General features: G+C 45.4%; 1 protein-coding gene across 1 annotated transcript in view; it reads right to left on the bottom strand.

The window, feature by feature from the left end:
• The window catches only part of LOC134908915 (cytochrome P450 2C15-like), a 72,961-nt gene extending 60,328 nt beyond the window's left edge, over positions 1-12,633 (bottom strand). The window contains exons 1-2 of the mRNA XM_063915154.1: positions 12,446-12,633; positions 3,304-3,466 (exon numbers count right to left, since the gene is read on the bottom strand). Of these exons, the coding sequence (XP_063771224.1) occupies positions 3,304-3,466; positions 12,446-12,619 (337 nt within the window). The 5' untranslated portion in view covers positions 12,620-12,633. The remainder of the gene's footprint in view (positions 1-3,303; positions 3,467-12,445) is intronic.
• Between the last annotated feature and the right edge of the window lie 2,732 nt (positions 12,634-15,365).

Raw genomic sequence — 15,365 nt, 5'->3', positions numbered from 1 at the left:
GCAGGGAAGGGAAACTTCCTGTCGCTGCTGCTGTCAGAGGGACCGGAAGGTCCCTCTGCCTCCCTGTACTCTCCCTGTGTCTGCCGATCACTGCTGATCGGTCAGCACGGCAGGATCTGTCCCCTCCAGCGGCTGCAGACAATGGCAGCCGCTGGGGAGAGTAAATAAACCCTCCCTAGCTGCCCCCAGACCCCCCCTGCATACCTCAAGGCTGTCTCGGCTTTCAAAAGGAAAGCCGCGATGGTCGCGATGTTCCGATGGTCGCAATGTTCCCGATCGATGTTTCGGGAAAATATTTTAAAAATATATATTTTTAATAACTAAAATCATTTGGGATAGGATTAATTTCATGTTCTTCCCCTAATTCACTCATTGAAAAAAAAACTACAATTTCGGAGCATTTTTTTGCTAAATAAATCGTCAGTTAAGTGGTTAAAGAAGCACCTGTATGTGGTGTACAAAAGTGGAGAAATGTGATGATATAGATACAGTATATGCTGTTCTTATCCATGTAATGAATACAGTATACTGATATATTATTACGACTTTTCTCTCTGAATATTAATACTAAATGTGTCAGTGAGGTGTATACAGTATATATATGAAATGCATCATTTGTGAGAACTGGGAAATGCTTTTCAACTACTTTAAAAAGGTACCACTAGACAGTAGTGTCTCCTACTTATATAGACACCATAATAAATTGTTACTTCTCATCCCCAATTTATGAGGAGACAAGATTTTGGGCTCTGTGTATGTCATCCACACATGATTGGCACAATACTGTGATACATTTAACGGTTAACTAATATTAAGAATAAAAATATTCACAAGTTTCCACCTGCGGTAAGGTGAAATCACCCTTACCAATTACTATTTTTCTTTTGAAAGAGGTTTAGTATATACCCCTCAGCAAAAAATATAATTTTTCCTATAAATATTTCTCTTTGTTGTTGCCCTCATCATCCTTCCCCTCCATCTATCCCACCCTGTCCTCCTTCCCTCCCACTTCAGACAAGGAAGTCCACTCCCTCATCTTATCCTCCCCCCCATCCTCTAACTGCCCCCTGGATCCCCTCCCCCCATCTTCTCCACTCCCTCTCCCCCACTGCCTGCTCCCACCTTGCTCACCTCTTTAACCTATCGCTCTCTACCTATTCTCAAAAAACAACAACCTTGACCCTTCATCACTCACTAGCTACCACCCCATCTCTCTTCTGCCATTCGCCTCCAAAATACTTGAATGACTGGTCTACAGCCATCTCACAAGCTACCTCTCTGACAACTCCATCCTTCATCCACTACAATCTGGATTTCACCCACTCTACCGAGACTGCCCTGGTGAAAGTCACCAATGACCTGCTTTCTGCCAAATCCAGTTGCCACTTCTCTCTGCTCATCCTTCTGGACCTCTCTTCTGCCTTTGACACCACGGATCATCCTCTCCTCCTCCGCACACTCCAAAACATTGGCCTTTCTAGCATCTACCATCTCCTCCTGGATGTCCGAGCGCTCTCTGAAGCTCAACATGGACAAAACTGAACTTATTATCTTTCCCCCAGCCAGAGCAACACCCCCTACCAATATCTCTGTCACTGTTAACAGCACCATCATCTCCTCCGTTACCCAATTCCACTGCTTGGGCATCACTCTTGACTCCTCCCTCTCCTTTGCACCACACATTCAAGCTCTGGCGCAATCCTGTTGGTTCCAGCTACACAACATTGCACGCATCAGGCCATTTCTCTCCCAGAGTGCATCTAAACTTATCATCCACTCACTGGTCATCTCATGACTCAACTACTGCAATGTTCTCCTCACTGGCCTCACTTGCTCCCCTTCAATCTGTCCTCAACTCCGCAGCTAGGCTCATCTTCCTCTCCCGCCGCTCCACATCTGTCCATCCCCTTCGACAAAATCTACACTGGCTTCAATTCCCTTACAGAATCCTCTTTAAACTCCGCAACCTCACATACAAAGCCATCTCTAATTCTACTGCTCCCTACATCCAAAACATCCTCCCCCTCCCGCCCCCTACGGTCGGCCAATGACTGTCGCCTCTCCTCTGCCCTTGTTACTGCTTCCCATGCTCGAGTTCAAGATTTTTACCGTGCTATACCCCTTCAGTGGAACATGCTCCCCCGCTCCATTAGACTCTCTCTGACCTTGCAAAGCTTCAAATGGGTGCTAAAAACCCACCTTTTCACCAAAGCGTCCCCTTCCGATGCATAACCTAGTCCTAAAGCTGATCCTCCATACCCCTGCCTCATGCCTTGAACATCTCTGCTTTGCTTACATACTGCCATCAGGCTACCTCCCGCTTGCTTGCGCCTCATGTCATCTGTCTGTCGCCCCTTCCCACTAGAGTGTTGGCTCTTCAGAGCAGGGCCCTCTTTCCTCTTGTTGTCAAAGCCCTCTTCTCGACACATTTAACTTACAGCTCTCTCCTACTCAGCAACCATCTTGACCCGCTTTTTCTCCTGCTAGTAAAGGCTGATCTCGATCTATGACCACCAGCCCCAAGTAGTACAATGATTACTCCCTCGCTACTTACAGTACATCCTAGCTGTATTATTTTTTCAGAATTGTGGTGCTCTTTGTTACCTGTACTCTATTTTTGTTATTTATTTACTGTAATGTTACGTTTTGTCTCCCTGTACGACACTGCAAAACACTTGTGGCGCCTTATAAATAGAGATGTGCGCGCGGGTTCGGTTTTACTCGGGTCTCGAAATCGCATCTTCTTGGCTCACGGATGTCACACGTTTTGGATAGCCAAAAAGCAAAACCCGAAAAACTCGAGTAAATCCGAGTAAAACCGAACCCGCACATCTCTACTTATAAATAAAATGTAATAATAATAATAATAATAATAATGTGTAGAGTCTTATATATTTTACTTAAGTTTAAATAAAAGTTATATTTGAATGTTTTCTATACATGTAGTACAAAGTGTGTCCGCAAAAATGAGTATTTTCTTCTGGTATCTCTCCCAACCTTTTCTTGGGACGGAACCCTGTTTGAAAATATTCGGAACAGAGGGCTGGTGCAATTACACGCTGATAATGGCAGCGGCTGCTTTTTCAGGCAGAAGTATAAGGCCAGTGCGTCTGCACAAATGCGCCCCACTCTGAATATAGGCATCTGTATGTGTTTTCATTTGCCAGCGGGTGCCTCCATATTGCATGCAACTCTGAAGCAGCGATGTCTCGGATATACTGTAACCCACAAATGCTGAATACAGCATATCCTGAGCTTTCTCCAGGTACATTTTTTTTTATTTTTAAGAAACTCAAAAATTACCATTATTTTTCACTGATGTAGCAATGGCGGGGATGTGCGGTCTGTCAGATAATTCCTCAGCATGGTTCATTAGAGCATCCTTAATAGCATCATAACCCCATATGATGACCATCTTTGTCATCCCGAACTGGACGCTGAATACTGGGCCGTACGTCTTAGCCATCTGTAAATATAAAAACAGTAGCTGAAGTTACTTGGCTAGATGCAGTGTTGCATTATGATAGTAATGGGGAGCTACCTTGGAGATTACCAGGCACAGAAGCACAAGTTCAATTAAATACAAGGTCATCTTAATATAGGTATTACTGCATTAACGGGAGTATTTTAATACGGGATGCATTTGGCATTCTGGCAGTCTGTATGGCAGCAGTCATGTGACCGATGCCAAAAACCCCCGGGAACACCAACAGCCAACATCAAGGGGGGGGGGGGGGGGTTAGGCACTAGGGAAGGGGGGTGGGGTGAATAGCTGTAGCCGACACCCGCTCCTCTTCCCTAACCCTCTGGGGGTGTCAGCTAGGGCTACTAGCCAACACCCCCAGAGGGTTAGGTTTAGGGGAGGGGTAAAATACTTACCCCTGTCCAGTGTCGGGATTCTCACAGTTGAGATGCCGTGGTCGGTCATGTGACTGCAAGCATCCAGACCGCTGACATTCCGTACAAAACCATCTTAAAACATAGCTGGCAGCATTTTAATACAATTTCAAAAACAGGATTTTAATACCTACCAGTAAATCATTTTCTCTTAGTCCGTAGAGGATGCTGGGGATGCTTCAAGAACCATGGGGTATAGATGGAATCCGCAGGAGACATGGGCACACTATAAGACTTTGAATGGGTGTGAACTGTCTCCTCCCTCTATGCCCCTCCTCCAGACTCCAGTTATAGGAACTGTGCCCAGGGAGACAGACATTTCGAGGAAAGAATTTATCGTCAAACCACGGTGAGCATTTTACCAGCTCACACCTCCAATATGCCGCAGAACATGGCATTCAATAGAACACCAGCCAACGACATGAAAAATATGCAGCAATACGATGACATACAACGTAACACAACCTATGTGTGTAAATACAACCAGTAACAGCATAATGCATGCTATGGCCTGAATATAGTCAGCAACAGGCTGACTTAAACACAAGACACCATGTGTGTAAACATACCCAATGACTGCAGATACAGTACGCACTGGGACGGGCGCCCAGCATCCTCTACGGACTAAGAGAAAAGGATTTACCGGTAGGTATTAAAATCCTATTTTCTCATACGTCCTAGAGGATGCTTCAAGAACCATGGGGTTTATACCAAAGCCCTAGAATGGGCGGGAGAGTGCGGATGACTCTGCAGCACCGATTGACCAAACAAGAGGTCCTCCTCAGCCAGGGTATCAAACTTGTAAACTTTGCAAAGGTGTTTGATCCTAACCAAATAGCAGCTCGGTAAAGCTGTAATGCCGAGACTCCTCGGGCAGCCGCCCAGGAAGAGCCCACCTTTCTGGTAGAATGGGCTTTCACAGATTTTGGCAACGGCAATCCCGCCATAGAATGAGCCTGCTGAATCGTATTACAGATCCAGCGTGCAATAGTCTGCTTGGTAGCAGGAGCCCCAATCTTGTTGGGAGCCCACAGGACAAACAGAGCCTCTGTTTTCCTAATCTGAGCCGTTCTGGCGACATAGATTTATAAAGCTCTGACTACATCGAGAGACTTTGATTCCGCCAAGGCGTCAGTAGCCACTGGCACCACAACAAGCTGGTTTACGTGAAACGATGAAACCACTCTTGGCAGAAATTGCTGACGAGTTCTCAACTCTACTCTATCTGCATGGAAGATTAAATAAGGGCTTTCGTGAGACAAAGCCGCCAATTCAGACACCCGCCTTGCGGATGCCAAGGTCAACAGCATGACCACTTTCCAAGTAAGGAATTTCAACTCAACCTTACGTAAAAAAGTTCGAACCAATGAGAATTGCAGGAACTGCAACACCACATTAAGATCCCATGGTGCCACCAGGGGCACAAAGGGAGTTTGGATGTGCATCACACCCTTCACAAAGGTCTGAACTTCTGGAAGGGAGGCCAATTCTTTCTGAAAGAAAATAGATAAGGCCGAAATTTGTGCTTTAACGGAGCCTAACTTTAGGCCCGCTTCCACACCTGCTTACAAAAAAATGGAGCAAACGCCCCAGCTGAAATTCTTCCGTGGGAGCCTTCTTGGATTCACACCAAGACACATACTACCTCCAAATATGGTGGAAAAGCTTCGCCGTTACTCCTTTCCTAGCCTGAAGCCATGATGAAATAACTTCACTGGAAATACCCTTTCGGGCTAGGATATGGCGTTTAACCGCCATGCCGTCAAACACAGCAAGTCTTGACACACGCCCGGTCCTTGCTGTAACAGGTCCTCTCGTAGAGGAAGAGGCCAGGGATCTTCTATGAGTAAGTCTTGAAGATCTGGATACCAAGCCCTCCTTGGCTAGACCAGAACAATGAGGATCGCCTGAACCTTTGTTCTTCTTATGTTTATCACCTTCGGAAAGAGTGAAAGTGGACCGACTGAAACACCCACGGTGTCACGAGGGTGTCCACCGCTATTGCTTGAGTGTCCCTTGACCTGGAACAATATCCCTGAAGTTTCTTGTTGAGGCGAGACGCCATCATGTCTAATTGAGGAATTCCCCAAAGACTTGTCACTTCTGTGAAAACTTCTTGATTAAGACCTCACTCTCCTGGATGGAGAACGTGTCTGCTGAGGAAGTCTATTTCTCAGTTGTCTACACCTGGAACGAAGACCGCTAATAGAGCCTTTGCATGCCTTTCCGCCTAGCAGAAAACTCTTGCGGCTTCTGCCATAGCCGCTTTGCTCCTCGTTCCGCCCTAGCAGCTTACTTACGCCACTGCTGTTAAGTCATCCGACAGAATTAAGACGGGCAGATCGCGAAGATGTTCCATTGTAAATAGCTCTTAATTCCAGAATGCTTATTGCAGACAAGCTGGAAAGACTGCTCCCCAGCCTCAGAGACTTGTATCCATGGACACCATGATCTAATCCTGGATCCCGAACATTCGTCCCTCTAGGACAGGCATGTCCAAACTGCGGCCCTCCAGCTGTTGAGAAACTACTCATCCCAGCATGCCCTGACACAGCTTTAGCATTCTCTGACAGCAAAACTGTGTCAAGGCATGCTGGGATATGTAGTTTCACAACAGCTGGAGGGCCGCAGTTTGGACATGCCTGCTCTAGGAGGTGAGAACTGTGAAGCAACCACAGGAGAGAGATATCCTGGTCCTGGAAAATAGGATTATTTTCCAATGCATGTGCAGGTGAGACCCAGACCACATGTCCAACTGGTCCAGCAAAAACCACTCTGGCATTTGACCTGCTCACCGAATGGCCTCATAGGCCGCAACCATCTTCTTAATCAACGGAACATATTGATGGGTTTACACTGTTGCAAATCTGATCCGACTTTGGATTCTCAGATCTTTTTGGCACTGGAAAAAACAAACTCAACATTTCAGTATCTAATCTTATTCCCAACTCCGACATCCGCGTCGTTGGGATCAACAGCGATTTTCTGTGTTGAAGAACTGTCAGAGAGAAACAACGATTTGTACCACTTGTTTCTAGACCTCGCCGTAGTCAGGAGAGCGTCCCAGTACAGAATAATAATGGCTCTTACTATTGAAGGAAAACCATCATACTGCCATCACTCCGGTGAAATGGCAATGACAATCCTGAATAGCAAACCCAGGTAAGCTTAATGTGGACGAAACCGCATTTAAACCCTCTTTCTTCTTTTACAGGTTGGAGATCCCTGCCCTAAGAGATTCCATCTTGTAGTTAAACTTCTTAAGTAGAAATCTTTTTGGGATTGTTCTGACCAAGCTGTCTGTGCTCAGAAGCACGAAAAAGCTTGCATAACTGCTTTTTTTGTGTGTGTGAGTGACAGGGACAGCAGGACAATGTCCTGATCCTGACCCAACCCTTGTATGGCGTTGCATACTACCTCCCCGTCCAGAGGAGAATCGGTAAGATCTATTTGAAAAATCAGTGAGGGGAATCATCTGGAAACTCCAGTATGTCCCCCTTTGGACTCTATTCTTAACTCACTGGTCCAAGTCCATTCCAGGACTGACTGAAGAGTATTAGATGAGTTCCCACTGGTGTGGGCTCCCGCAAGACAGACCCAGCGACATGCGGTGGATGTGGTAGAAACAGAGGATGATATCTGCTTCTGCGAACTTGAAAAGGCTGCAGACCTCTTACCTTTTCACCTTCCTCTACCTGCAAAGAAGGGGGAAAAATGGTATCCAACTGGTCAAAATGACTGCATCCTACAAAAAATGCGTCACCAACCGTTGTGAGGGAACATAGCTCAAGAAGGTAGACTTACCAGTGGTATCTGCCGAGATAAACTTAACAAAGCCATCCCCAAACCAGGTTACACCTTCATATGGAAGATACTCCAGTATTTCTCGGAGTCAGCCTCAGCATTCCCTTGGTGAATCCACAACGCCCTCCTAGACGAGACTGCCATGGAATTGGCCCGTGAACCCAAGAGTCCCATACCTCTTGTAGTCGCACGGCAGCATGATGCAATGTTCTAGATAAGACCCAACTTAAGGAGTATCCCATCTCTCCCCAGGGTAATTATATCGGATGACAAGGTAACCGACCATTTCTGAATACAAGCACTCCCCCATGCGTATGTAATGCAAATATCATCAAAGCATATAATTAAAGTATCACTTAGCTTCCTGTATACGATCCTTTGTGACAGGGCCCCGTGCAGAACAGGGGTTGACTTTCACTTTATTCTATCCACAGCGGGAAAAGAATAAACACTCGGACTCCTCGTGAGGATTTGAGACCATCTTGTGACGGCTGACCTAGAGCTTAAATCAATAGAGCGACCAGCACATGAGAAGGAATAACTTTACTTCAGCATTCATTATAAATTGTAATATGAATATACACATTTAAATACACACATATATCTATATAAATATATCTCACATAGATATTTTTGTCAGGAACAGCAGGGTCTCCTGTACATTAATACATTCCTAATGTATATGAATCATGTACTGAATGCTGTTATTGTGGATCTGATCAGGAAACATCATGGTCAACATCAGAAATAGTATGTGTGTCGATATCAGGGAGTAGTAACTGGGCAAAATAACATTCTTGCGACCCCGAGGGGTCTGAGGGGAATATATTATTAAAATTACGCCCTCTACTACGTCTGTGTTCGAGTCACAGATCTATGCAACCGTAATATATATAATAAAATTGTATATATATTACATACATACATACATACATACATACATACATACATACATACATACATACATACAGGTATAGATTTCTGAAGTGCATCACATTATCATGTCAATTTGTTTACCCGGTCAGATAGTCGTTGCCGACAGGGACACCCACACACGCCTGTGTCTCCCATATAGTTTTCTCATTGGAAAGCATACATCTACTGACATCTTGACACCTATATACATGAACCAAGCACCATCAGGAGTCAGCAGTGCCGACAGACATTCCCATAGCCATTAGTGGCAGAGCCCTCAGCCTCAGACATGCCGACTGTAAGGAATAGACCCAGTACTTTCTGTCAGGGAAACACAGCAGACGTTTTACAGCTCTATTTACACCATATTCATTATACATATTGCACTACACAACTGTGCACCCCCCTCGTTTTTCACTGTGACCCGTTCAGCAGTGCTTTATGGCCAGCGTTTTTGAGGAGAAAATGGTGCTGGATAGAGCTGTGTGGGCTAAGCCACGCCCCCTTAATGGCACGCTTCAGCCCCCTATTTTCTATATATTTATACTGGCGGGAGTCTCTATTAGGTGCCCAGGCACTCAATAACTTTTTTGCCATTTTGTGTCTGAGGTACACATGCTGCCCAGGGCGCCCCCCTGCGCCCTGCACCCATGTAGTGTCGCTTGTGTGTGGGAGCAATGGCGCGCTGCGCGGTACCTCAGAATCACAATGTCTTCTGCCGTCACTGAAGTCTTCTGTTCTTCCTTTACTCACCCGGCTTCTTTCTTCTGGCTCTGCGAGGGGGGTGATGGCGCGGCTCCGGGAACGAGCAGCTAGGCGTCCCAAGTGATCAGACCCTCTGGAGCCAATGGTGTCCAGTAGCCTAAGAAGCAGAGCCTTTGAACTCACATAAGTAGGTCTGCTTCTCTCCCCTCAGTCCTACGAAGCAGGGAGACTGTTGCCAGCAGTGCTCCCTGAAAATAATAAACCTAACAAAGTCTTTTCCGAGAAACTCAGTAGAGCTCCTCAGTGTGTGACCAGTCTCTCTGGGCACAGTATCTAACTGGAGTCTGGAGGAGGGGCATAGAGGGAAGAGCCAGTTCACACCCAAAGTCTTATAGTGTGCCCATGTCTCCTGCGGATCCCGTCTATACCCCATGGTTCTTGAAGCATCCCCAGCATCCTCTAGGACGTATGAGAAAAATAGTTTTCTAAATGGTAGGTGCACCTAACCCAACATACCAAGAACTGTGTATGGGGACACTGGAGCACTACGTTCCCCAATATAATCTATCTATCTATCTCTGATTTTGTGTAACCGCTCTATTTACAACTCTCCTAGACAACTGCTCCCTGTCCATTTGAAGTCCAGGTTAGAAAATGTAAGCAAATGTCTTCCCATTTCTTCTTTTATAAAGAATGTGAGGAATTTAACGCACTCTCCCTGATTTTTCCCATTTTAAATAGACCTTTCTGGACTACCATAGGAAACAGATGTTTAAAAAAACAAATTAAACACGAACGCATTTTATCTTTGCAGACAAGGTGTGCCGGCTATCACAGATCTGTAATATATATATCTCACATACATACACACATATATACATATACACACACACACACACACACACACACAGAAAGTTCAGCACTCGCCAAAGCAAGCTCACTTATTTCCACTTATAGGGTTAATCTTTGGTTAACTCATTAACTGTGGCCACAAGCTTTGTTCATGCACCGCTATGCAAGCCCAATTATCTTGAACTTGAGTCAGCTGTTCTCTAGTCATTGATCAGCCAGTGTCAGGTGACTAGTGTACCTTTAAAAGCTATGGAGTATTTGGCAGATACACATTAAACCAAGTAGGCATATTTGCCGTTATATTATGTGTGATACAGTTGCTCAAATTTTTGAGACTCTGTGATATTGTAGGACAGAGGCGGCCAAAACGTCGATCGCGATCTACCGGTAGATCGCGGAGCTCTCACCGGTAGATCGCGATCCAAGTATAGCCTGCTGCCTCTGCCCGGAGCGTTCCCAATGATGCATTGCGCGGGTGACGTCATGACGTCAGCCGCGCACCCGCGCAATTGGGAACGCGATGTGAGGAGCCTGTGCGCCTGCTGGATCTGGGTTGATCCAGTCAGCGCCAGTGGCAGCAGGACAGCAGCAGCGGCAGGAAGCGGGAGCAGGATCCAGCCAGCGAGACAGCCAGCGGGGATCCAGCCAGCTAAAGTAAGTATATCTGGCACTGTGGGCACATGGCACTGTGGGGGCATATGTTGTACTGTGGGGGCATATGTGGCACTGTGGGCACATGGCACTGTAGGGGCATATGTGGCACTGTAGGGGCATATGTGGCACTGTAGGGGCATATGTGGCACTGTAGGGGCATATGTGGCACTGTGGGCACATGGCACTGTTGGGGCACATATGGCACTGTGGGGGCATATGTGGCACTGTGGGGTCAAATCTGGCACTGTGGGCACATGGCACTGTAGGGGCATATGTGGCACTGTAGGGGCATATGTGGCACTGTGGGGTCATATATGGCACTGTGGGCACATGGCACTGTAGGGGCATATGTGGCACTGTGGGAGTATGTGGCACTGTGGGGGCATGTGGCACTGTGGGGGCATGTGGCACTGTGGGGTCATAGCTGGCACTGTGGGCACATGGCACTGTTAGGGCACATATGGCACTGTGGGGTCATATGTGGTACTGTGGGCATATATGGCACTGTGGGGGCATATGTGGCACTGTGGGGTCATATCTGGCACTGTGGGCACATGGCACTGTGGGGGCATATGTGGCACTGTGGGGGCATATGTGGCACTGTGGGGGCATATGTGGCACTGTGGGGGCATAGCTGGCACTGTGGGGGCATGGCACTGTGGGGGCATATGTGGCACTGTGGGGGCATATGTGGCACATGGCACTGGGGGCATATCTGGCCCTGTGGGCAAATGGCACTGTGGGGACATATCTGGCACTGTGGGGGCATGTGTATCTGGCATGGTGGGGGCATATCTGGTACTGTGGGGGCATATGTGTTTGAGGTTTTTACATGTGGGGGGCCAATGAGTGATTTCATGCGAGACAGTCATAACACCCAGTGCAGAAAGGATATGCCCTTTTTATACCACGCCCCTTTTTGTTATACCACACCCCTTTTTGTGGCGCGCGCCTGCGGCGCGCAAAATTATCCCGCATGAGTAGATCACAAAAGCTTTTCAGCTTTCAAAGTAGATCACCGACTCCAAAAGTCTGGCCACCCCTGTTGTAGGACCTGCATGAAGATGGGGTACCTTGGCGAGTGGTTTGCAGGCTTCCGTGCATTGGCCAATCCACTAACTAAACCCCCATCATTTATTTATTGATGTTGTGAAAATAAGTAAGCTTGCTGTGGCGAGTGCTGAACTTTGTATATATTTAAGTAGGTGGCCATGGGCTACATGCACCCCACCCTATGAATGGTGAGTGCAGACACTGCATCCCGCTTCTGGGGTGGTGAGTACTGTGGTTTTATATTTGTTGACACACACACACACACACACACACACACACACACACACACACACACACACACCCCTTTTGTTTTCAAAACTGTGCAGCAAATGGGAAAGCTAAATGGGTGAGGTGGGCTATCCTTTAGGGTATGTGCTGAACATAGGCGTTTTCTTGAATCTAAGTCAGTCTTCCCATTTTCTACAGTTTTTTTTTTTTAACAAAAGCCTGTACTGCAACTTTTGAATCACACGCACACACTGATTAGAGAGATTTTTTTTTTTTTTTTTTTTTTACATTGTTGGCATATATAATATAGTAATAGTTAGCAGACGCGTTTCAATACCTCTGCAAATGTCTCCTGAGGCTTTGACATGTTAATGATGTGTATATTCCCAATGATTGGCAAAGGCGTTGGTCCTGGAGGGAAATTCTTATACTTGTGTTGTTTCTGGTTGTTATAAAAATAGGCCAAACATAGAATCACCACAACGGACAGAAGAACTGTGACAGGGTCCATGGCGAACAAAGTCTTCTGTAAAAGAGAGATAAAACATAGGCAGTTTATTAGAAATGTAAATCTGTACTGAGTACAAGCAATACACAATGTAGGATCTTTATTCTTTCCTACTTCAGGTCTTGCCACAAGGGACACGTAGAGGAAGCTGGAAGATTGTGGATGGACCTTAATGCAACAAGTAACATTTTTGTGTGGGGTCAGAGTCTACTGGGCTCTACACCTAACCTTTCAAAAAGTCAAAGGATGCATCAGAATGTCTTTTTATAGATAAGTATATCCAATCCTGCCATTTGTACTGTGTATTGAACTGTGGTTGACTCACTTTTCACAAGGTGTTGCATCAGAAAACTACTGTATAGCTAAAGTATTCTATGAGACTAATGTAGAGTTTGACCAGTGTATGGGTTCTCAATGTATACAAAAATATGGGGCAGGTTTAAGAATGAGTGATATTCTTTGTAACCACTCATTATGAATGTTAAACGGTGCTCCAGCCAATCAGCTCCTGTCATTTTTCAAACACACGACGGGTAGGAGCTGATTGGCTGGAGCACCATTTAACATTTGTAACGAGTGGTAACAAGACTATATATGGGGGACATGTAGTAAGCAGTGATAAAAGCAGAGAAGTGAGCCAGTGGAGAAGAAGCTGCCCACGACAACCAAATGGCTGCTCTGTATACTTATATAGTATGCAAATTATAAATGTTAAGTCAATGCTGATTGGTTGCCATGGAGAACATCTCCCCTGGCTTACTTCTCCACTGTTTTCGCTGCTTAGTACATCTCCCCCTAAGACTCATAGGCCCAAATGTATCAAGCATTAACAAGTGAATAAACAGAGATGGATAAAGAGAGATAAAGTACCAGCCAATAAGCTCCTAGCTGCCATGTCACAGGCTGTGTTTGAAAAATGACAGTTAGGAGCTGATTGGCTGGTACTTTATCACTCTTTATCCATCTCCACTTTATCTCTTGTTAAGGGTTAATACATTTGGGCCATTGTTAAATCTGTCCCCACTGTATGTCCCCATAAATCACTACTGTATGTCTCTCTAAATAGTCTCCTCCCGATCTCATCCTAGCATCAGCTACTGTAGATTCGGCAGTTGCTAAGAAGAACTGTTCCAGCGCAATGTTGCTGAGCCAGTTCCTATGGTATTCACTATCAGATAGGAATAGGATATAATTGTTACAATGCATAGATTTTTTGGGGGAAGAACTTTGTAGATTTTTGGATTTTACGTAAATGAAAAGATCTAAAAAAAATAAATAATAATTTCCGAGGATCCTATGTGAAGTACTACATTTCATTTTTGAACTGATTTTACATTAAGTCTTTTTTTTTTTACAGAAATATTTTAATAGAAACAATGAAAACATACAGTACTGTAGTTTAATGAAACCATTCCAGCAGAACATGCCCATCCTCTCCTATGAACCGGCTCAGCCAGTGGCGCAAGTTTGTCCCGGAGGCGTGTGTATGTGTATGTGTATATATATATATATATATATATATATATATATATATATATAAAAATAACTTTTTTTTTTTTTGCTCCTGCATAGTATGCCTGCAGATTCTAACTATATGAAGCTACTACAAAACCATTGCAACTAGGCAGATCTATGTAGGGGTTCAGCCACACACTACATAGATCTGCTCAGTCCCTCACAACGCCGATTATTTCTCTGACCATTAATTTGCAAGTGACATATCCATGATTAGAACCCACAACCTATTACACTGGAAGCATGCACCGTACTGGTGGAGATATCTGCTCTTGCATAGGAAGTATGAAAATTCTAACTATATGAAGTTATTTCTCTGACAATTACAAGTAACGTCATATAGTTAAAATTCTCATGCTTCTTTTATAGGAGCAAATAGCTTCATCAGTAAGGTGTCTGCTTCCAGATATCTATAATAAAGAGGGTGCGATTTGCAAGGTGTAGTGGCTTCTGGGGAAGTTGGCTACGGAAGAGTTACCGGCTGCTGTCAATCATCTTATTTGATTAATGTTGCTGAACACACAGAACAGGAGGAGAGGTGCCCCCCTTCAAAGCAGGAGCCCGGCGGCAGCTGACTCCGTTGCCTCCCAGAGTTCTGCCTCTGGACTCAGCCATATACAGCTGGGCTACTATAGTTTAAAAGAATTAAAAAAAAAGTTTATGTATTGCGTTTGAGATCTATGAAAAGGTATCTGGTCTTTAGGTTGACAACATTTAGGTAGACACTCATTAAGTCGACCACTATTGGTTGACATGGTTATTAGGTTGACATGGTTCCTAGTAGAGATGAGCGGGTTCGGTTTCTCTGAATCCGAACCCGCCAGAACTTCATGTTTTTTTTCACGAGTCCGAGCGACTCGGATCTTCCCGCCTTGCTCGGTTAACCCGAGCGCGCCCGAACGTCATCATGACGCTGTCGGATTCTCGCGAGGCTCGGATTCTATCGCGAGACTCGGATTCTATATAAGGAGCCGCGCGTCGCCGCCATTTTCACACGTGCATTGAGATTGATAGGGAGAGGACGTGGCTGGCGTCCTCTCCGTTTAGACACTTGATTTACTAATTTTGGGGAGCATTAGGAGTACTCAGTAGTGTACAGTGCAGAGTTTTGCTGATAGTGACCAGTGACCACCACTTTTATTTATAATCCGTTCTCTGCCTGAAAAAAGCGATACACAGCACACAGTGACTCAGTCACATACATACCATATCTGTGTGCACTGCTCAGGCTCAG

Source organism: Pseudophryne corroboree, chromosome 4, assembly GCF_028390025.1.
Source record: "Pseudophryne corroboree isolate aPseCor3 chromosome 4, aPseCor3.hap2, whole genome shotgun sequence".
NCBI lineage: Eukaryota > Metazoa > Chordata > Amphibia > Anura > Myobatrachidae > Pseudophryne > Pseudophryne corroboree.
The sequence above is the reverse complement of the archived record's forward strand: the minus strand, read 5'-3'. Positions and strand labels throughout refer to the sequence as shown.